Source organism: Buteo buteo, chromosome 25 (genome assembly GCF_964188355.1).
Source record: "Buteo buteo chromosome 25, bButBut1.hap1.1, whole genome shotgun sequence".
Lineage (NCBI taxonomy): Eukaryota > Metazoa > Chordata > Aves > Accipitriformes > Accipitridae > Buteo > Buteo buteo.
Genome location: NC_134195.1, coordinates 13,820,870 through 13,844,479, shown reverse-complemented (window position 1 = coordinate 13,844,479; position 23,610 = coordinate 13,820,870). Strand labels below are relative to the sequence as shown.

At 40.2% G+C, this 23,610-nt stretch overlaps 1 protein-coding gene across 2 annotated transcripts; it reads left to right on the top strand.

Moving 5' to 3' along the window:
- Positions 1 to 7,179: 7,179 nt before the first annotated feature.
- Positions 7,180 to 22,560, top strand: LOC142044776 (arylsulfatase D-like). Of its 2 annotated transcripts, XM_075057606.1 has the most exons (12): positions 7,180 to 7,958; positions 9,255 to 9,591; positions 9,879 to 9,928; positions 10,483 to 10,632; positions 11,657 to 11,778; positions 13,218 to 13,340; positions 16,482 to 16,905; positions 17,645 to 17,781; positions 18,772 to 18,906; positions 19,566 to 19,728; positions 20,022 to 20,143; positions 20,762 to 22,560. In XM_075057606.1, exons 3-12 carry the CDS (start codon positions 9,903 to 9,905, stop codon positions 21,130 to 21,132), a joined length of 1,773 nt encoding a protein of 590 aa, XP_074913707.1. In that variant the 5' UTR covers positions 7,180 to 7,958; positions 9,255 to 9,591; positions 9,879 to 9,902; the 3' UTR covers positions 21,133 to 22,560. The 2 variants fall into 2 exon arrangements, with proteins under 2 accessions (XP_074913707.1, XP_074913709.1); XM_075057608.1 differs by lacking the exon at positions 11,657 to 11,778.
- Positions 22,561 to 23,610: the final 1,050 nt, after the last annotated feature.

Here is a 23,610-nt window from a genome sequence, read left to right as displayed (position 1 = left end):
CTTCTTCAGTTGTTGCCCTGTTAGATAATTTCTGCCTTAGACTTTAGTATGTTGCAGTAAATACAATAAAGTTTAGCTGATTGTTAATATCAGAGCCTAAATAATGAATAATAAAACTTCCTTATTGGTCTGAGCATATGGAAGCTGTCAATACACTTTGAATCACAGTTGTTACATTAATGAATGCCTGAAACTTGCACGTAAAAGTAATACCGAATACTGTTCATATAATCTCTTCAGTACAGAAATTGTTTGGCTATGGTAATCAGCATTTCTTCAGATACATTTTCCATACCTATTAACAAACTAGTTAGCTCTGTAGCATAACAAATACTGTCCTAATTACTGCATCTGGACCTGTTTTCATTGCTAATAGTCTGCTTTTAATTTTCTTCCAAGCATAGGTAGATCGATAGATACACATACTATGCATACACATATGTACCATAATGAAATATATATGAAAAATAATTCACTCTCATAAGTGCATAAGAGATGTAAATCAATTTAGAGTTGCTAAGATGTAATTTCCCTAATGCAGAGTCTGTAAAGGACAGATGTGAATAGTTGTGTCATTCAGAATCCCATCTCTGCTTTTAACAATGAGGGCAGCCTTCTAGACGGTCTCCAGAAATGACATGGGCAACTGCAGACGTCAGAGCTGAGTCTGCTGAAGTCAGAGTGGCATTTCCAGTATTTTTATGTCTGTCTAAAAGAAGTTAAGCTTCAAACCCCAGCACAATTCTCTTCCTTCTTAGCCAGACTAGAAGAGAATGGGTGAAGACAGAGAGAGAAAAGAGAGATGTAATGCAGCCCCGGTCCTGGCAGAAACAAAAGCCCATGTCCAGGGACATAGCAGGTCTCAGACATTTTAGCGAACGCTGGCAGAGCAGCTGAGTGGGCAGCCCAGGCTCTTTGAAACACCAAAGGGTGTCCCCACACAGGGGAGTGTGTAGGAAGAGAGAGCCGGAGAAAAGGCAAGACTCTGCTCAGGGAACACCTGAATCTCCAGGTCTTCTGCGGTGCAGTGAGCATTCAGGGTTAGTAAAGACTGAAGCAAGGGGGCTCATGTCACGGTGTGCTGTGGGGCTGAGGTGGGGCAGGAGGGGAAAGGGTTTGCAGGGAAAAGAAATCTGGGAATGAATGAAGAGCCTGGAGCTTCTCTGAGTCCTTGGTAAACCTGCATGCGGAGGTAGCCCATATTGCTGATGATCAAAAGCTAGGAGAGCCCCTGGAGACAAACGTTGACTTTGGCAGCATAGGAGAAATAAAGTACCTGGTATTGCTGAGTACTTATGGTTGGAGACCAGTTAAGTTATAAAACTACAGGGGAAACTCTTGGTTTGTTTAATATTTTGAAACTGGCCAGGGCCTGTAACACAATATGGGAAGGAAGGAAGTCTGCAGTTTGTAGGAAATCTGATCCGCTTCATTGGTAAACCCAAGCTGGTAAATTCCAGGATAAAACTAAAAATAAAGAGACTTTTAAGAGTGCTATAGTTAGTAAATATGTGGCATGTAAAATACAAGGAAATTTTACTTGTTTTCTGTAGAAGTATTTGCCAAGTATCACAGACTTGTTCACTTTAAAAATGAAAGAAGGGAATTCTAGTTCTGCTTCTGAAAATCTGCTTAATACAATACCAGCTGTAAAGTCACTACCTAAACTTCTCTAACAAGAAGATGAAAGAGAATTCACAATTTCAAAGACATTTCTTAATGACTCAATAGATATCTATAGAAGGAGCAAAAGATAAAACTTTCTAATTACATTTGTGGGTATATTCTGTAGTGGTGACCTTCCCCAAGCAACACTAGCAGTAGAATTTAATTCACTGGCTCATAAAAAGGGAGGTTTACAGTGCTTAATTACAAACCACAAAAAGCCAAGAGGGAGGGAACGGGTAGGAAAATCAGACATATTAAAATAAAATGTACACATGGGGGAAAAGGAATTAAATCTATAACTTCATAAACTGATAGGTAATTGGTGTAGTGAGAGTGAAATATAGTACTCAGCATTTTTATAAGGCTACAGATGCTATAGTATTTGGATTCCAGATCACAGCATGTAAGGTACAAGCAAAAATTCCAAGGGTATTCTGATATGTTTGTTTACTTACCTCCCCGCAAACCTACAGATGTTGAAGTGAGATGCTAGAAGAAGATACAGCACATTCATGACTGAAAAGCATGAGACCACATCCATTTTCAGAGCGCTTAAATGGCATAGTGGAATATGGTAACAGCCAATCAGTTCTGCTGAAGATGCATTTTGTACCAAAAAAATCACTTCTAGCATTTTAGTTTGTTTTAGCCATTTCTTTCCCACAATACACCGGCAAAAACGCATTTCACACCCTTGACCAACAGAGCTATGCTAGCAGAGGTCTGTAGTACAACCTTGGCTTTAGAATGCCATTGATATAAAAACATTTCAGGCCTCCTAATCCATGTTTTTGTTCTATGCAGACCATCACAGCAAAGCTGTTTCTTTGTGGCTTCATTAGGAATGTTCCCACCATTGATTTCTGGAGCAAAGCTGTATTCCCTGAAAGTGCAAACAATCCCTGTGATGAACCTGCACTTCTCCTTTCTGCAGTGCTGGAGCCATTCAGGTGCTCAACTGTTGTAATTGCAAGAGACAACTTATGTGACTTGTGATTTTTAAATAAGCAAGAGGATCTACTCTGAAGTTGATCCTCAGTTCTGAAAGACAAGTGCTCTTCTGGAAGCTTGTAATACAAAAGTATTATTTAAAAGGAAATTTAAATGTGTCATGGCTTTTGAAACACTAAACTCAGAAACTACAGCTTGTGGCAGTTGCCAGAAAAATACTGAAGATAGTTTTAAGCTGACTTGTGAACTGTAGTAACAAGGAGCAAGGTGTCTATAAATGTAGAATAGTAACCGTTACCAAAATGTACTCCAGAGTTTCTTTTTGACTTTGCCATTGGGTCTGTTTGCAGACAAACATGAGTGTTGTTCTGTCCCCTGCAAGTCATATGCAATCTGTATGCAACACTTGCTCTACGGTATGGCTCCCAGCTTGTTAAGGAGTCTCAAGACCTTTTACCTTTTAGGATTCCATACCTCTGTGGATGCTGAATTGTAGATTTCCTCTATCATGGTTTAAATGATCACTTTCCAGTAGACAGAAAAATTGACCTGAATATGACATAATCAGAGTTGTTAGGCTGTTTATTTTGCTAGAATTTTATACCATGTCCAAGTATTAATACCCATTATTATTAATTGCTAATTAATAAGCAATAGAAACTAATGCCTCCTAAACTTCATATTGAAAATCTTTGATGAAGTATATTAGCACAAAGGCATTCCTGATTTCATGCTACTCAAGTTTATAAAAACATTGAAAATCTGTGACACCCTGTGCATGCCTTATCTAATGTTTATTTAGTCACACTGGTGGCTTGTGGTTTTTCACTATGTTATCTTATAAATTATCTGCTAGTAAAAATATTTTGCAAAATTTTTTAGTAATTTTTCTAGATAGTCTCTGCCTATGTGAATGTATTTAGTCTCAGCATCAGAAGACAGTCTGGAATGAAATACTGCAGATTTTTAACCATCCCCTGTAGTAGGAATAGCACCCCACTGAGACTACAGCTCTTGGTATCTGCAAGAACAGCTGCAGTGCTGGAAAATTCATAAAGCAGCAGAACATGGGATCAGCTAATACCTTCAGATCCTCATGCACTATTGTGCTTTATCCCAGCCTCTTACAGATTTAAGCAGTTTTAAAGGGCAGGGGTTTTAAGAACATGATAGATATGTGCCTTGCTTCCACCAACTATCAAAATAAAAATCTGTTTTGTGTATTTTATAGCTTGTCAGAAAAAATCCATAGGGTTCAGGGTTTTCGGGGCGGGGAGGGGGGCAGATCTCTCCACTCTGTATTGATCTTATTACTCATGAAACACTCTTGGTTTGGTTTTTAATATTTTCAGTGTAAATTTTACTCTAGCAGCCTTAACAGCCTAGAAACTGTTCTAAATCTATTTTTCTCTTCTTTCCCATGAGAAAAAAACAGAAATATTTGAAATAAGCTCTGTAAATTCTGCTATGTACATATGTATTCACACACATTAAGCTATCACTACCTTCACTGCAGTAGAAGGAAGAGATAAAAGACCACCTGCCTGTTATTAAGCATTTAACTTACATGTGACTGTTCCTAAAAAGCAGTATCCATGCAGACTGCCATGGATGTGTACATGCCCTGCATTGTCCAGAGAGGTCAATGGTGGGAGTGATGATATGGTGCTTAGAGGAGGTGGGTACTCCTCTAGAATGGCATACAGAGAAGTGGCCACCTCTGCGGGACAACACAAGGGCTGTGCGCTCCTGAGTGGGAAGAAGCCAGCAAAAAAAAGAAGCTGTAAACCTGTGACAAAAAAAGTGCATGATCAAGGGCAGCAGAAGAGTCTTGGGAGTCTGAATTAAGCACCACCTTGTGCAGGCAAGCACAACCAGAAGACTATTTCTTTCCCGCTGAACATCATTTACAGCAGCTTTTCCTGGGCTGGACAGAGTGGTCATGGACCTTTTTGCTTTTAACTACCTTGCAACAAGCTATAAGCTACTCTGAAGGGAGCTAACATTCATCTCTCTTGTAAAAGGTGGGATTCCTGAAAGGGGAAACCCAGAGCCATGGCTCCTGTTGTAAGTGTTCTTTATACACCTTATGCATGGCTTTTAATTAAAAAAAAAAAAAAAAAAAAAAAAAAAACGCCAAAAATCATGGAAGCAAGATCCAGAAAAAAGCTTTCCATTTTTTAGCTAAGTTCCCATCGCACTCTGCTGAAGAGTTAGATCATGCCTACATCCAGGTTCCTGGCCCCTACCATTTATACTGGCCAAAGTAGGCTGTTATGCTTAGACAGCACAGCAAACTGTTTTTCAAAAAATGGAAACACACACTGATTTTTAGATTTTCTTGAGAGGTTAGATGGTGTGTAAGTAATCTGAATCATTCTCTGAGACTTGTGAGCAGCAGCCTTTTAAGTCGAGCCTTAGGCAGGAGTTGGGGCATCAGAATTACCGCTTTACCCCAGACCAGGAGTGCGCTTTTGAAGCAGCTCCCCCACTCGCCCCTATTTACTGCCCTTTGGCTAACGTTGCAGAGCAGTTCTGGAGTGCACAAACCAGGTTCCTTCCCGGTGTCGCAAACCTGGATTACATGCTCTGGGACAACAGGTGACACTCTGCAACTGCCTCTGGGCATTCAGGCCTTGAAGACCTAGTGTAAAACAGAGTTCAAAGAAATAACACCATTTTACATCCTTGTGCGATGACTTTTAGAAAGGTAGAGTGTGAATCAAATGTTCTCTGAAACATAACAAGAATTCAAAAATAATTTAGTCGCTAGAGGGAGCCTCTTAATCATCATAACCTAGTATCAAACCACCACTAACTTGGGCCTTCAACTCTTAGATGTTGAAGTACTTTAATAGGGTCAGTGAGTGCTACTTGCTCCAGTACTCGGTTTAAAGAAAATGAGGGTAAAAGACAAGAGTATGCAAGGCTTCTGCAAAATCCCACATTCATTCCACATTCTGAACAAATACAGACTTTCTAAAGATCTCCCCACAGAAAAACAGGTAGAGCCAGTAGTGCAGTGGCTGGGAACAGAATTAGCTTGGCCTTGACCTTTTAAAAATGCCATCTTTAAGTGGCACCAGTGAGAGGGCATTCACCTTTCCCTCCTGTCGTGGTTTAACCCCAGCCAGCAACTAAGCACCACGCAGCCGCTCACTCACTCCCCCCCCATCCGGTGGGATGGGGGAGAAAATCAGGAAAAGAAGTAAAACTCCTGGGTTGAGATAAGAACGGTTTAATAGAACAGAAAAGAAGAAACTAATAATGATAATGATAACACTAATAAAATGACAACAGTAAGTAATAAAAGGATTGAAAAGTACAAATGATGCACAGGGCAATTGCTCACCACCCGCCGACCGACACCCAGCCAGTCCCCGAGCGGCCAAAATCACTGCCCCCCCCCTTCCCAGTTCCTAAACTAGATGGGACGTCACATGGTATGGAATACACCATTGGCCAGTTTGGGTCAGGTGCCCTGGCTGGGCATGAGAAGCTGAAAAAATCCCCGACCATAGTCTAAACACTACTGAGCAACAACTGAAAACATCAGTGTTATCAACATTCTTCACATACTGAACTCAAAACATAGCACTGCACCAGCTACTAGGAAGACAGTTAACTCCATCCCGGCTGAAACCAGGACACCTCCTCCAAAGATCGAACACCAAAATAAGCACCAGCTGTCACTGTGAGAGGCAAGTCTTGAGACCACAAGCACTACTTTACCTCCTAAATCTTAATTACACCGTAGCTGTGCCCAGACGGTAAGTCCCAGCAGCCAGATTTCGATGACTGCTACTTACAGCAGTGATCAGGTCTAGCTCTCTCTCTGTTAGAAGGCGGCTACGCACAAAATCACCAAGACGTGTTCCTGCAGTGTAACTGCAGGCATGCATTCAATTTTCTGCTGTACTCTAAATTTAGTAAATAACATAGCAGTTATAGTTTGTGGTTCTCCATTACAAATACTACAGAATTTGCAAGAAGTCCTGGAAAAACACCAGGAGAATAGGAGAGCTGTGGAGGAGAACCCAGCTGCAAGAGGGGCTCTCCCAGTCAGCAGGGCCTCGTTGGGACTGATTGAAACCTGGACAGAAAACCCCAGCACCTCAGAAGGTGCTTTCTTTTTAGAAAATAGCAGCAGAGGGCATCAGACAACAAGAAACCCTATATACGTTAATGAATCCTGAAGTGCTAAAGGCACAGTGAAGGGGAATGGGAACTGGAAAGGTATGGACTGAGAGGCCATAACATGGGTGGGGATAAGGAAGCGGGCACTGGGAGAAGGCAAACTAGACATGTCACTTCTCGAGTGTGTGTTGGCTGTAACCACTCCAGCATGGAAATGTTGGGGTGAGAGAGAGCAGGGGAGGGATCACCTATGGTGCTGTAACTTGCCTCAGAGGTGCTCTACTAGCAAACCAACCTGAGCACTGCAATTCGTGATGAACCACCAACGCCTAACAACGTCTCCCTTCTCTTTTAAGATATGAAAACAGGAAATTCTCTGTCAGTAAAGCAAGATTGCTGTTTGAGAGTATATCTCATGCTTTCCAAAAACACTCGGTACAACAGGACTCAAACAAGAAAAATCAAGACGACAAGCAATTAGCCAGCATGTAACCTTAATTCGTCCCTTTGAGTGATGACTAGAAAACAGGCAGCACCCAGAAGTGAAGCCAAATGACTCATTTTCCGAAAAAGCAAATACGGGTCTGTTGCCGGCATTTCCTCCCCACACCCTAAAACCGTTTCTGGCAGCGTGTGCAGAGATGACCTTGTCATGGCTGCAGGCACTCGGAGCTGCCATGAAGTGAAGATATTTGCTCAGCTTCTATTTCTACAGACAAAAAAAATGCTGCTTCATAAGTACAGTGATTTTCTGTTTTCCTTGGTGGAGACGAGGAGAGAGAACTGTTATTTATAGTGCCTTTCGTGGGAGTGCCTCAGACTTGAAGGAGGTCCTTCCCTTCTCTTGAGAAACTGGTGGCTGGACAGAAAGTACTTCAGCTACATCTGTGGTGTTCCCCAGCCCTGACGCGTTGTATGAATGTCACCGTTGTGCCCACAGCAGTGAGCCGCGCAGCTTCAGGGACTCCAGGAGAAGTTAGACCATCCAGCCGCTTGTAAGCTCTGGTATAACACAGCTTTCCTGTGGCGAAGTGCGCATGAGCAGCGAGGGCAGATTTAAGGACGGCCTTCAGAAACAGATGTCAGACGCTGTGCTGTAGCAGCAGTCATTGTGCTGAAAAATTTGGAATGCTTTTAAGTCAACTGAAAATAAGCTCACGTTCCAGACTATCAGCTGCCTGCTTTGAGCATAACTTGACCAGGTACCGTATTCCTCCCTTACTATGTTGGGAAACGCACAGGAAAATTTTAATGGGCATTTGGAAATTTTTTTTTGCTTCTGTAGATAAAAATATCTTGAGAAAGTCTCTAAAAGGCATTTCCCTTTACAACATTATTCTCATACAAGATGTGTATAAAGTGAGAGCTGCTGGCAACTTGTTATCACGAGTCTGGCTTTTATTTTCTCTATATCAAGTCTACAAAATAGGGATTTTTAAAAGACATTTTCACAGGCTGAACAGTACCAAATTGAATGGAATTACCTGTAAGACCTTTCACTGAGTGTTGCCACACTGATGCCACAAAAGGGTACTGTTCTTGTGAAAAGTGTATCTGAGTGCATCTAAAAATATGAATATTTTCTCTTATGCAAACTAGCTTGAATTGGGATTTCCGTATCTTGTAAGTGTTTTGATAGAAAAGTAAAGACAGATCAAAACAGTCCTATCAGTAAAGGAAAGCAGTAAAATGTGAAAGATATGTAACATATACCTGCCTGGATTATTAAAATGGATGAAGAAAGGGGAGGAACAGGGCAAGCTGCTTTCACGGACCCTCTTGCTCCCACCAGAGCTGCTAAAGTTTCTCTGACTGGACTCCCATCACCTTTCACTAAGGAAATGGCTTGGCAGGGATAATATCTGTCCGCGCGGTAACTGTTTTCTGTGTATTCGCTGCTATTTTACAGGCAGCTTCTGAGGAAGCTCAGCCTTGAGCTCCAGGCTGTGCTTTGAATCTGTGTATCTCTACTGTGAAGAACAGGCAGTTAGTGGCAATCAATTACACAATTAAATTTGAATAGTTCCAACTCCCTTTTATTTCAGCTGATTTGGAGGCACATAGTATGTGGACGCAGAAGACGGCTGAGGTGTCCTCTGGTATCTTTCCTATACCTACTTAGGATGCAGCAAAGGAACAAATGCAAATGCAGGAAACTGAGTGTCTGTAGATAGCAATGCTGCATCAGCATTGATGCTTGTAAAGAAGTGTTTAGTGCTGTTTGGATGCCAATTTTCTAAGCACTGAAATTTTAATTTTCACATTGAGGCTTGTAGTGTTGATGAATAAAATGTAAGAACTATGGATATTAACTAAGCTGCTAAATATTATCATTTCTAGAAAACAAAATGTGAAAGCAACATAATTTATAAAATTGGGATAGTTCAACCAGACATGGGATAAATTTGAAAGGAGTCTATTTTAAAGCCTTTGAACCAAGGTCATTTGGCCCTTACTTCAAAGCCTTTAAACAGTTTCTCTGTTTGTCTCTTTCACAGGCAGTGGAAGAGAAAGTCCCAGAGGAACCTTTGCAGAAAGCTGTGCAGAGGGGGGAGAAAAGAGCATCACACCCCGAAATCTGACACATACAAAGAAGGAAGAGGCTCAGCTCAGAGTCAAACAACAAGAGGTCATAAATTCAGTGTCTTAAGAAAATGTCATTGTTGGAAGAGGATGACTAGCGTTTCTACAACTAGAGATATCTCTTACAAGCCTGAAAGGAAACTTGGCACATTATGTGAGGAAGCAGCAGGCTGCTACTGCCTCTGTGATTACAGAAAAATAAATTATATTGAGGACTGGATTTTAAAAAGCTCTTCTCTTCCTTTCTGAACAGTAAGTATTTTTCATACAGCTGAGTTGTGTAACAAAAGAGAATTATCTTGCTATTTTAAGATAAACTTCTCTATGCAAAAATTCCTCTAAGTAGTGAAGAAGTGCTAGCCATAAAAATAACATTAATGTCTGTACTCTTCTCCATTTAGGCTCTGATCTGAGATGCACTGAAGTAAATAAAACAGAGAATTTTGATAGGCTTTGATTAATTTTTTTATCTATTTTTATTGCAGTGACTAGTAGAAAGGTGCAAACATGACAAGGCGCTCTCTCTCTTTGTTTTGTAGGATCTGAACATTCCAAATGCAGAAATGATTTGGCAACTAACATCTTATTGGTGAGAAAAAAGTTCATGAATTATTGTTATTTCGTACTTAGATCTAAGTGAAAGAAGTTTAATAATGACATAATACTGTATTATAAAAGAGTAGCATTGTTGATCTATAAAGTATACTCACAATGTGATTTTGTTTGTTTGTTTGTTTTTCTTGTTCTTAACTTTTTCATAACACAAAGGTCCCAGCCTGGGCGAGAATGATGTCAGAGGAAGCTGATCCCATTCTCAGTTTCCCAGACTAACTTCTAAAAAATATCCCAAGCCCCTAAAGAAAAATCACTTGTACCTCATCTGCCACATGTAAATTCCCAAGTAAGACTGCTCATAGGAAGTTTGGAAACAATGAGAAAAGGAGATTTTTAAAGTTTTGGCCCTGGCATTTTCCTTTTCCTAACATCTGTTTGGGTCAATGATCAAAATTTAACACACCCTCTATGCCTGGGCAGAGAGTGGTCTGGTCTGCAGCCAAGCTCACACGGGAGCATCTTCAGCCGCGTGCAGTGGGAGCGATGAATGGCCGGGTCATTGGCTTCTTTCCTTCTTCTGTGTTTCAGGACATCCCTGGTCACACCCCTGATTTTCAGTCTGCTTCTGCAGCCACCACTTACACAGCTTTCCATCATCACACAGCCAAACATTGTCCTGTTGATGGCTGATGATCTTGGCATAGGGGATGTAGGTTGCTATGGGAATGATACTATCAGGTAAGGAAACTGAGCATAATAGTGAACAGACCTGGTGTGTTATTTAATGTAAGACTGCAATCCTCTGCCCAGCATCAGCTATTTGAGCTGTCTTCAAGTCCATTTCATGGAGAAATGGGAGGATTTCCCATGAGTGCCAATAATGGTAAATGTAAAGCACTACCAGGATTATCTCACAGCCTAGAGGGCATTCCCAGGGCCAGCTCTGCTAGCCAGGGCTGCTTTACTGTGGCAGTATTGCAACTCTTCTTGTGTATTCCTTAATTGCCCGACAATGAGAAACAGCTAAGCTCTTGCACATACCTGAAGCTAGAAACATTGTTCCATTTTTCAGTGTATCAGGCCTCATTACCTCATTTAACTCTATTTTGCCATTCTTTCCCCGTCTCACATCAAAATACAGTATAAACCAGTGCAACGATCTATGTTACTAGGAAATGCTTCTCTTTTCAGACCCAAGGACATAGAATTTGCCTTCTTTTCAAAATCATGCCACAATATTCCTACCAAACTGGCTTCCTAACAGCTTGTTACTTGTCTGAACAAAACCACATTTGGTACAATCACTCCTCTCATCCAGCAAAGTTCTCAGAATCTCACCCTGACTGGCACCAGCCAGCAAGTTTCTGAGAGGTAGCTGATGACCATAGGTAGCTGATGACCATAGGTAGCTGATGGGGCTCTGCATGGACGGGCCTCCACTTCAGCGTAGCATCATCCCCAAGGCATGAGTTTTCTCTTCAAGAGCAGTGGGGTACATTTCTGCAAGGCCTTTCATAGGACTTGGGAAACAAGAAGGAATGATTGGCTTGAAATTTATCCAGACAGCGACTGTTAATGAAGAAAAAAACCCAAACTTTCCCCCTCACTTGAGAAAATTAAAATAAAAAAATAAAATAAAATATTTCCTGACCATCTTCAAATAGAAGAAATTTCCCAAAATAAAGATAAGTATATTATTCCTCATCCCCATTCCCTTGAAGACTCTCTGAATAATATCTGACAGTTTCGGTTGCATTTTTAGGACCCCGAACATTGATCAGCTGGCAAAGGAAGGAGTAAAACTGACCCAACACATCGCTGCGGCTCCCCTTTGCACCCCCAGCAGAGCAGCTTTCCTCACTGGCAGATACCCCATCCGATCAGGTTTGCCTTGCAAAACCAAGCAGCCTTTAAACATTGCTTTATTGCTGAAGGGAACAATATCATACAATGGGCACAAAAGAAACGAGGGTGTGCAAATAGAAGGGGTGCCGCGGACACGTCATCCCTCACTGAGGCACACAAAGACGTAGCAGCTAGGCCTAGTACCTTTGAGGTGGCATCTATTTATGGGGTACAATGAAGTGAGCTGGGGGGAAGCAGAGCAGAGAAGAACCAGCTCTGCAGAGCAGCACGCTCCCCCCCAGCTCGCAACTTCAGTTGCCTTTTGGTGCTCTATTGCACAGACTGCAGCCAGAATGGAGTTAGTACAAATTGTTACATTCAAAAAAGTCATTACACAGAACATGAATAGTAATAACACATTTCTAAAGCACTAGTTACATTAATTTCCGTCATGGGTGACTCCTCATCAGATACCAGAAACAGCTTAGCGCTGCAGGGAGCAGAGTAGATCTATGCAGATATGTGTCCATTCCCTCCAGTCGAGGTGCAGAACGAGTCGCTTACAGGAAAGCTTTGTTACCTACGTGTCACGATTCACCCATCCTATGAAATAACAGTTTGACAGCTATATTATTTTTCCCAGTTCTGTTTTTGAAGAAAAAATACTATCCTGTCAAACTGCATCCCTGAGATGAAGAGGTATGAAAAACAAATAGCTCCACATGTTTCTAACAGCAACTCCCTAATGCTTGTTCTATTGCAAATGATCTTCAGTGCCTTCATTCCCGAGGCATTTTGAAGCTGACATGTTGTCCTACTTCTATCATGACAGCTCCCACTGAGATGGATAGCTTGAAAACGCACATGAGCTTGTACAGACTCTCTCCCGCTCTAACAACAGGGCCAGAGACATTCAGCGCTCCCATGACAGATTGTACTTCACATAACGTTGTATGATGGGGTTATGTCAGTATATAATGCTAAATTACAGGGTGTAAACCTGCAGGTGAGGAGAAGATTGCAGTGCTAGATAGCTGCTCTGTGGGTTTCAGAAGTCGGATACCAGCCATGCCACTGTGCAGGGAAATCTTGAGTTCCCAGGCAGCCTAATGCAAGCTGGAGCTTGAGGCTGACAGAGGGCTGAGGTCTCCCTGCCCTCACCATCACACTAAGTACTCTTCAAACCACCTGGATGTCACTGTGGTATATAAAAGCTCCTATACAACTGTGCTGTTCCAAATGAAATAAAATAAAATGTCTCAGTATGAGATACAAAGAAGAAAATCTATTATATAATGGAGAGACTTCATTCTTTCTTAATCTTGTCCAAAGTCCTAGATTCATTTCCCCAAACAAACAGCACTAGGATAAACATTTAACACTATAATACCTATGAAACCAAGAAACAAGAAAGTATGTTTTATAAAAGTACTCTACCTGTTATACTTACTAAGATTGTTTATTACTCTATTTTTTAGGGATGGATGCTATAAACAATTACCGTGTTATCTTTTGGAACGGCGGCTCAGGAGGGCTTCCTCCAAATGAAACCACTTTTGCCAAAATACTGCAGCAGCAAGGCTACAGCACGGGACTGATAGGTATGGGGACACCCCTGAAGATGGCCTAGAAAGTGTTTCACCTGCACAGCTCACTCAAACCATTTGTTTTAGTTAGCAACTGCTTATAACTCAGTTGTAATATTCTTATTTCCTGATTTAAGAATATCTTGTAAGAAGAAATCCTGACCAAAAAGAATCTCTCTTATAAGAACAGACAACTGATAAAGAGAACAATACTGTTGACCTGCTTTCAAGCACAGCTGTGGTTGTTAAAATACATAATGGAAAATATGTTACTATTTCTTGAATACTATTCTACCAGGTATATGATAATTATTCCAATAGTATTTCATAAAATACAAAAACATGAGTGTCATTTAAACATGCATGACGATGCTATACACAGTTCAGAGCAGATTCACAACAAAAGGGAACAGATGCTACTTTAAACAATAGAGCCAGTTCATGATATCACAGGATTTGGCCTTTCAAAAACAGAAACAAAGCAATTATTTTTTCTTTAATTATAGCATGCCACTATAGTTCACCAAGATTTCAGTACAGCCCATAAAACATTGCCTCCTTCAGCATTAATATGAATTCCATTTTACTTTATATTTTATAGGACTTTTTTTTTTTTAATACAGTTGTAACTTTTGGTCATGATCCAGTTTCAAATAATTATTTATCTTAGATATGGCACATAGTTCCACAGACTGATAAAGCACAAACGTTCCTGAGCTGATTTTTCAGCAATTTGCCCTACCTCAGCTGAGCTTCTAAATACCAATATCCAAAATCTATGTTTGACACGTAAAAATACCGGCTGCACAAATAAACTGAATTTACTAAGAAAAGTGTCTGCAGGAATGGATTTGTATTTATCCAGCAGAATAAATCTAAACCGTAAAGGACAATGCTAAATGAAGGCCTCCAAGCATTTTAAGTTCTATATTACTGAACCTTCTTCTCCTGTTAATTCTGTAGCAATATTATTTAGTTATTTTAATCAGCTCATAAAAAAAGCCCATATCTATTAGCCACGTGCTTCTGCTTGGTTTCAGTATGTAATCACTAACAAAACAATCAGATTTGTCTCCGTTTTGCCAAAGGGAGGTTGTGCTACATACCTCCTAGAAGCAGCTAGGAAAACGGGCTGGCATTTTCCCTGTGGGCATCTCAGCTAAAATCACACTATAGACACCAAGAGCATCACTTAGTTTAACCAGATTGATAGATTCTGATTAATTACACTGTAGGGAATGATGGAAAGCACTGGTGATAAGTGACGCAAAAAAACCCTGTAAGAACAACTTTACATTCAAGTCATGAAGAAGAAATGTTGTACAACATCTACCCACATCACTACAGCTGATTGAGCACTAAATAGTCTCACCTGAATGGTTTGTGATTGTTTTGCTCTGAGCACAACCCGTTTAATTGCAAAGTTGAATCCTATTAATAACCTGCAGCTTGATGTGATAATGAGACTTTTCATTGGGAAGCCCTTTGCAGATTCTTTGTAGTCAGAAAAACAATGTCTAACATATGCCCTCAAAGATTAATTTATCTTAATTATACACTTAGTTTGTCTTCTGGAGATTTGAGTCTTTTGTAGCATGTCAGAAGCCTTTATCGACCTCAGATGGAGATTTAGGTGTTGGAGTGTATCTGAAGTCCAAAGATACTTTTGCTGCACCTGTATTTATGACCAATGCATCAATGTATTGATTACAAACCCATTTCATTCTATAGCTGGCTCTAAATATGTCAAGAGGTAAACTGAGTAGAGATTTTAGCTGAAAGCAATTCATCCACCTAGAACAGAACTTTCACACTTTCTTTATATTTATGGCCAAAAAGCAGCATATTTTTTTTTCCTCTGAAGCAGTTTTTTCTGCTCTTATTGTAATGCACAGCAATTCTATTGAAACCTGCTCAGGGTTGACTGCTAGTATACGTATTGGTAACATAGTGAACCACTTGTTTAGGGTAATACCCTTCTGTAAGTACACAGTTCCTTACTCCACAATAAGAATTAGTTGCAAATTAGTTTTCAAGTAAAATTCTAAAAGTTCATTTTGATCTTTAGATCTAGTATCCAAGGCCTGCATTACATCAGAGATCATAAAATGCAATTAAACTGCATCTCTCTGATGAAAGGTAAATTTTGGTTGCCTGATTCAGATTCTCACAAGCCTCAGGGTTTAAGCCAAATCAGCCAACTTTTTATGTCTCTGTGTAAGTGCCTAACCAGTCTTTTTGAATAGTCTGGAGGGGAAGCAAATGCATAGTTTGATGTGCCATTCATCATAATAGAGGACATATGTTCATGATGAAGAACAAATCATATTGCAAAAGGTCAGGAGATGTTCCTTTTGATACTGAAGACTTCAGAATTTAAAAGAAGAAGGGTTTGACTTATTAAATTTGATGAAATACAAATAAATGGAAAAAATACTTATAAAACAAGGCATTTTATTCTCATCCAGTACACAGAGATACTATTATCAGCAAAGTTATTTACATATGTACAGCTTCATGAGAAATCCTGATCTCCTGAGCTCAAGTTCTCCTGGATCTGGTGGTTTGTCTGCCAAACCCACTGTTGAGCTGCGAGTTACTTGACTACACTATCCATAGCTTCCCTTATCTAGCTGGCACCAACGCGATGCTGAGCATTCCCATAGTCCTGACATCAAGCTGTTCAAAACTTTCCAGAAACAAGTCTGCATAGCACCTTGAAGGTAAACAGACAACAGGACAACAGAACAACGGTATTTTGCCCTGAGCTTACAAAAGGACTTTTTCCTCCTATTTCATACTTGACAGGTCTGCAGGAAGGCCATACATTTCTGCTTGGTTCTGAAAATTTGAATTTTTCTTCATTTCTAGTTCCCTTTATAGTCCAGTTTTTTACATTTGATCAAAGCTACAGGACGTGAATATGTATACAGAGTACCAATAACTCTGTTGGAAATTTACAATTTGAGGAGGTTTGCTTTCATCAATCATAAGATATATCCTATTATATTAGTACATACTTGGTATATATGTGTAGGATGAAGAAGTTATCACAAGTAGGAAAAAAACCCAACCATTTTTTGAGAAATGTTTTGTACGAGGAAAAGTCCATTTTTAAATATTATCTCTTTACATTCTAATAATCTGTATTTTCAGGGAAGTGGCATCAAGGTGTTAACTGTGAATCCCGCAATGACCATTGTCATCACCCTTTAAACCATGGGTTTGACTATTTTTATGGGATGCCTTTTACACTAATAAGTGACTGCCAACCAAATGAAACACCAGAGATGGACAGAGCCTTTAGAAGGAAACTCTGGCTTTCCACTCAAATGATTGGCCTCGTTACGCTCACCGCTGCCCTGGGAAGACTGACCGGCTTGATTTCAGTCCGCTGGAAAATGCTGATCTGCCTTGCTGGGTTTAGTCTCCTGTTCTTCATATCCTGGTTCTCAAGTTACGGGTTTGTACGATACTGGAACTGCATTATGATGAGAAACCATGAAGTTACTGAGCAGCCAATGGTGACAGACAGGACTACATCCCTTATCTTGAGAGAGTCCATTTCATTTATTGAAAGGTAAATTGTGTTTCCTTTGATCACAATTTTTCTGGTTCTTGCATGTCTTGCAACTTTTAAACAGCACTTTCCCATGTGAAGTTTTTATTATTTTTTGTAGTGTTATATACGATTATAAGTACTATTATGTTTATTAATTATTAATAACATTAATAATGTGATCATATTATTAAACCAAAAATTAACTGCTGCTTAAGGATGTCTGTTACTCCCAACTTCACTAAAGCTGATAATGTTTCCAAATTTCCATTTGTTGAATTGAATATTTCTAGGCTATTTTGAGGAAATACATATTTCAATCAATGAGATCAACATTGTAGCTTTAAGGGATAGCAGCTGATGGCAGAAATGTGTGTGGGGGCTGGGGAAGGAGAAGTAGAGCTGTGAGGAGACCCTTATCTATGGACTGACACATGGGCAACAGCTGGCAGGAGATGAACCTACTGCCTTCGTTTCAGTAGCACTGTGGTGGTTTGCAACAGCACAAAGTAAAGCTTCAATCTGGAACTCTTCTATGTATGATTCAGGAAATAACAAGGGTCATTTTATAGACGCCAAACATTATTTTGTCAGATAGATCCTAATCACTGGGGTTTAATACCTTACAAAGTAAGAAGTTTCTGAAGTGATTGTTGAAATACGTGTATACACAAATCATACCATTTTCCATTATGACTGACCTCTGTATGTATTGAGAACCTTCCTCCCTAACAACAAAGTGTTGATTTCTGTTTTTTAGAAATAAGCACAAGCCATTCCTCCTCTTTCTTTCTTTTTTGCATTCCCACACCCCTCTTCTCACCACAGAGAAGTTTCTTGGGAGGAGCCATCATGGTTTATATGGAGACAATGTAGAGGAGATGGACTGGATGGTGGGTAAGTCACCATAGCAAATTACAGTCTCTCCAACTACCTAATACCTAGGTCTGAATATATAATAAAAATTCAGTTGTTATTAAAAGAATAAAAGTATTAAAACCAAGAAGAAAAAAGTCCTAAGCTTTTAATGAACATCTGTCAATCTTGTATGAGCACTGTTGTCTTACAGTGTTGCTTTTTTATTTTCTCTAGTCTTGGACCAAAGGAGTCTCTGTTCACTCGGTGTTTTTTATCTAGTGTTTACCAGTTTTAACCATGTCCTCTTGGCTTCTGTCAAGGACCTCTCCTGCTCTTCTTACTAAATAAGTGACAATTATTTATTTTTCTGTGATTATTGAATATCAGGTAATTTGAACCCCTTATGGTCATGTAGCCACATTTGCAAAAGGGATAAGAATCAGGTACACATACAGAAAGAACTGGTTTTCAAACCTACCTGCCAAATACTTACACACCACAAATATAATACGTATCAGAAACAGCTAAAGAACAACGTTCAAATAAAAAAGAACTACGTTATTAATGCATATTATATGCAGCCAGTAATTTAATGCAAATACTAACAGTGGTCTAGAAAATATAAGATAAGAGTACATGACATTTTTTCCTCATTTCTCACGATGGCCATCACTGATGCAGAATCTAACTTTTTAGGGGCTTTGGATCATACTTTCATTCCATATTTTTACAGCACACAGCACTTGTGCACTTTAAAATACAGGCTTCCGGTCTGTGACTGTGGTTCGTGCACTCCTTTGTTATAATACTACTAATAAAGCATTACAGCACATCACAAATCTGTGCTTTTACAGGCAGTGAAATCACAACTACAAATCTTGATGTTAAAAAATTCTTCTTTTAAACAATGAGCAGCACTACATAGATAAAAAATTACATGGATGAAAGTTTACAAGTCAGAGGCTAAAATTTATGTACTGTAGGTGATTTTTTTACTTTTTTAATACACACATATTCCTGTGTTTACAGGCCAGGTTCTAGAAGTTATTGACAAGGAAGGCTTGAAAAATACTACATTAGTTTACTTTGCCTCTGATCATGGTGGATGGCTGGAAAGACAAGAAGGCAAAAGGCAGCTGGGTGGCTGGAACGGAATATACAGAGGTAAGAGCGAGCTGTCAGGGAAGGTGACAACCCAGCAACAACTAGTAAAGTACTCAGGATACTGCTAAAGCTTAGGTAAGATTGTACACTCAAGCAGTAACAGTGATTTATCATTGAGAAGAAAATTTGTCTCATTCTAATCAGGCATTAAAAAATTTAGACAATGCTAGCATGTGCAGGTGTTCTTTATAAGCATGAATTCTCAAATTGGCATTTTCTCATGAGGCAACTGATCACAGGTAATTTTGATTAAGCATGTGTAACTTCTCATTAAATATTAGTTGCATCTGAACCCTTGCCTTACCTATAACAGGTATGTTACAGGTTTGTAAAAGAGAGAGGAGAACTAAGCTGGGAAACCACTTTATGCCTGAAATTTTTATTGATGCTGAGTTCTGATGGGACAATGTGTTTGTAATACAATAGAAGGAAGTAAGTGTGTAAGGTCACTCAAGGGGTCTGATATAGTGAACACACTTTTACTGATGCTGAGGACAAGGAGCTTAGCAGTAAAAATAAAAGGGTAAGGAAGGCTCATAAAGGTACATGTTATCTCATGATAATGCAATAACATTTGTCTAAAATTTCTCTTTATTTTAAATGAAACTTTTTAAATTTTATTTATTTATTTATTTATTTATTTATTTATTTTATGAAAGGTGGAAAAGCTATGGGAGGCTGGGAAGGAGGAATCCGTGTCCCAGGGATATTTAGATGGCCAGGAGTCTTACCTGCAGCCACAGTTATTGATGAACCTACAAGCCTTATGGACATTTATCCTACAGTAGTTCATCTGGCTGGAGGGGTACTACCCCAGGACAGGTACAAACACAAGTGTCTTTATTGCTCCTTCTCTCCCAAAACAGTGGAAAACCTAGTTTGGAAACACATTTGCAGAGTCTGACATTTTCTTTTTCACTCCTGCTCCTTTTCTAGACACATAAACATTACCACAGCTCAGTCACCTGTTCTCTACCTTGAGATTCAGCATTTACCTGCAATCTTCTACAAGCACCTTCCTTGTTCAGAGTTGCCAGCTCCAGCAAGAGGTGTGCAGAAGGAACGCAGTCCTGTACAGCTTACCTCAGTCTGATGGTCTCTGTTTTTTCTGCTAGGGTAATTGATGGCCGGGATCTGATGCCTTTGCTGCGAGGAACAGTTGAGCACTCAGAGCACGAGTTCCTGTTTCATTACTGTGGCATTCACTTACACGCCGTGCGGTGGCACCAGAAGGACAGTGAGTACAGAACTTCTTTCCCAAGAATTAGGCTCAATCTATGGGAAGGCATATTTGTCTAACACATTTTTTCTGGGATTGCAGCTTTCCCAGTAGTTCTAAGTGTAAGGTGGTAAACAACTTACTAGCATTGCCTATATTGTATGGCACAAAGAGTTCGTTCAGGGCTTCAAGGCACGTGGCATGCCAGGCAGGCTACCGGAGCTCAGGATGGGTCTCACCCACCTCTCTGTCTGAATGCAAGTCCTGGGAGCCCATGCCCTCCTTGTCTCATGGAGAAGTCCTTGCCTCAGCCCTTTGTCTGTCCTTCTGCTACCTTACCATGGAAGAAAGCCATGGAAACCCCAAATTTGTTTTTCATGTCTTCATAAAACCCAAAGTGAGCGATAACTGATACTTGCTGAAAATTTTGGAGAAATTTCAAAATGTCAGAAATCAATTTACATTATTGGTTTAATTCTGTGACACTTTTAATTTTAAATGAAATTACAATACTATATGAACTAGTAAGTGTAGAGCTGAAGTGCAACCAGAAATGAACTCTAGAAGAACATTCACTTTTCTAATGCCTTGTGGTAACCACCAGTGTCATTGCAAGCCTTCTTTCTTTCCTGCCAGGTGGAGCCATCTGGAAGGCTCATTATGTGACCCCCATCTTCCGTCCTCTCGGAGCTGGGGCTTGTTATGATAGAGGATTTTGCCCATGTTTTGGGGAAGGCGTGACCCATCATGACCCTCCGTTGCTCTTTGATCTCTCGCGAGACCCTTCTGAAGCCAAACCTCTGTCGCCTGACACCGAGCCCCTCTTTGACACTGTAATAAGGAAGATGGGAAGAGCCATAGAAGAGCATCGCAGGACACTGACTCCAGTCCCAGAGCAGCTCTCCGTGTACAACGTGGTGTGGAAGCCGTGGCTGCAGCCATGCTGTGGGACGTTCCCATTCTGTTGGTGTGATAAGGAAGGTGATAATAAACTTGCCAACCTCTAAAGGAAAGAACCAAAGTTGCTTCCTCCAAAGTGTTTTTAGATCAAGAGTGTTTTCTTTGAGAGTGTTGATTGATGGGTTGGTTTGTTGTTTTAATGGAGACTTTGAGAATTGTTCCAGTGAATGGCACCATATTTGCTAAAGGTGGCTTTAGGCTGGACACTCTCAGGGAGGGATCAAGACAGAAAGATCTGAGGAGCATGTTTTAACTTGCATCTGCTGACAACTGAATGAATAGTTCAAATGCACTGAAGCGGGCCAAGATTAGAGCTGTACAAGTAATGATATAACTTATGTTTTGTTGTTTATGAATGTATACTTGGAAGCTTTGCTTTGATTTTTTGTTCTGAATTTCTAAGTGATTCCTGGACTGAGGTCTCCCTTCATTTTGTTATCCTTACTGGCAATGCATAAGATGCCCCTATAATAAATTTTTGTAGACTACTGCTTCCAAAAGAATTCGACAATAATTTTGCCCACAGTTCCTCACCAAATCTCCTTTAAAAGTAGCTTCCTTCTTTCCTTGTAGCTAGTCCCTCCAACAGCAGTGATGATGGCAGCTCGTTAGTCTGTGGCTTCTGGATCAGGAGGAATTGCCTGGGTGAGGCATAAAGCTTGGAAACATGACAAGCTGGGTAAGAGCTGTCTGTGCTTTCTGAGAAGGGTGGGAGTCCTCTGATTGGAGTCAGCCTCTTTTGATGGAGAACGCAAAAGGGAAAGGATTTTTCCTTTCCAAAGCTCCCATTGCACCCAGCTGCCCAAGCAGCACTGGCAAGGGTGTAGCAGCATTGATGGTCACAGAAGTGCCAACTGATAACCAGTTTAGTCATTTGGGCACAGGACTGCACAAGTTACCTTGTTGCCTGTGTCTCAGCCATAACTGGTTCCTGCTAACAAGTAGTAGGTTCGGAAAAAAGTCTTTGAAAGATGCCCAATACTAATTATAAAAACAAACAAACTCTAATTTACGGTTAAAAAAAGAAATGCAGAATTAAGGTATTTTTTGCTTCACAAGTTAAATTTTCATCTCAGCAAACAGCTAGATTTACTTAGATCTAGCTCCTTTGCTGCTGTAAATTCAGTTCTTTCCTTCTTCATGTTAAAATAGTTGTTCCTATTAAAGTAGCCTTGCAGGTAATTCTTTTATTTGTAGGGTACAGTATATATCTGTTCACATGGATATGTTTACACTGGTATCTGAATATGTAGGCATCTGAGAACATAATTTGCTCATTCGATTTATTTCACATTTTTTACTATTTTTCCAACTATCGTGCTAGGACCCATTTCTCTTGTTCATCTCCTTTGATAAACGTTTGGTTTATTCTGGTTTCATTTCCTTCCTTGTTTCCCACAATTCAGGCACCAGGAAATCTGCAGGTAAGCAAAGTCCTACAGCTTAAAAGCAAAGTTTTATTGTATGCCATGACCTCACGCATTTCAGACTGTTATAATTCACCCTGATGCTCCATCAGTGCTATTGATGAGAAAGGCACTCAGCCTTACTGTGAAAACTTCAAGAGATGAAGTGAATCCATCACTTCACATGTACTAGATTGTTGCTCGGTTTCCTCCATTGTTAAGAGTGTGTGCTTTATTTCTCATTTGAATGTATGCTATTTCACAGATTCTTTCTTGGCTAGATTTAAAGGTCTTTTCGTATTCAATGTGCAGTGTTTTCTTTACATGAAATTACCGTAATCAGACTGGCATTTTTCAATTTTCTCAGTCATTTTCCAAGATCTCACTTCCATTCTCAAGCCAGTTTAATATCTGCGATTCTACATCCTCTCAATTTTTCAACAACTTTAAAAATATGTGGTTATAATACCTGTTCATATGATTGAACCAGTTTTTCTGGCACAGAAACACTTCATAGCACTGTAGAATATCCATTTGGAGATCGAGAGTAAAGGAAGACCTCTGAGCTAGAATTTGTCCTGGACACTAGTGTTTGCCCATGTAATCACAGTTATGAGGCCCTGTCGATATGCAAAGTGCCATGGGATCAGAAAATGTTCAGGGCTTGATTAACACGGATATTACTCATGGAATGATCATGGGCAATAGTAAAGGCTGCCTTGACAAAACCATGTTGTCTTTCTTTTTATTTTGAGTAGTCAGCAGGTTATGGTGTCCTACTTTCTTGTGCATCTGAAGCAGAAGAACAATCTTTAATTCATTTAATTTCCTTTTTCTTTGGGAATTCTAACCTTACTGTGTTAAGTGCTGTTAGGAGCATGGTAGTCTCCTCTAGCCGCCCCAGCCCAGGACCCTCCTGCCCGGCTGCTGGACCCCAACCTGGTGCCCGGGGACCCAGGGTCTCTGCCCAGGCTGGGGGACACGGCTGCCACTTTCCCCCTTGCAGATTCAACCCGTGGTGAAGCTAAGCGTGTATCCCAGAGACACGGACACACACACATGCACAGGACACTGACATGGCCAGTCACTGTCTCCATACATTGTGTTGACATGTATGGT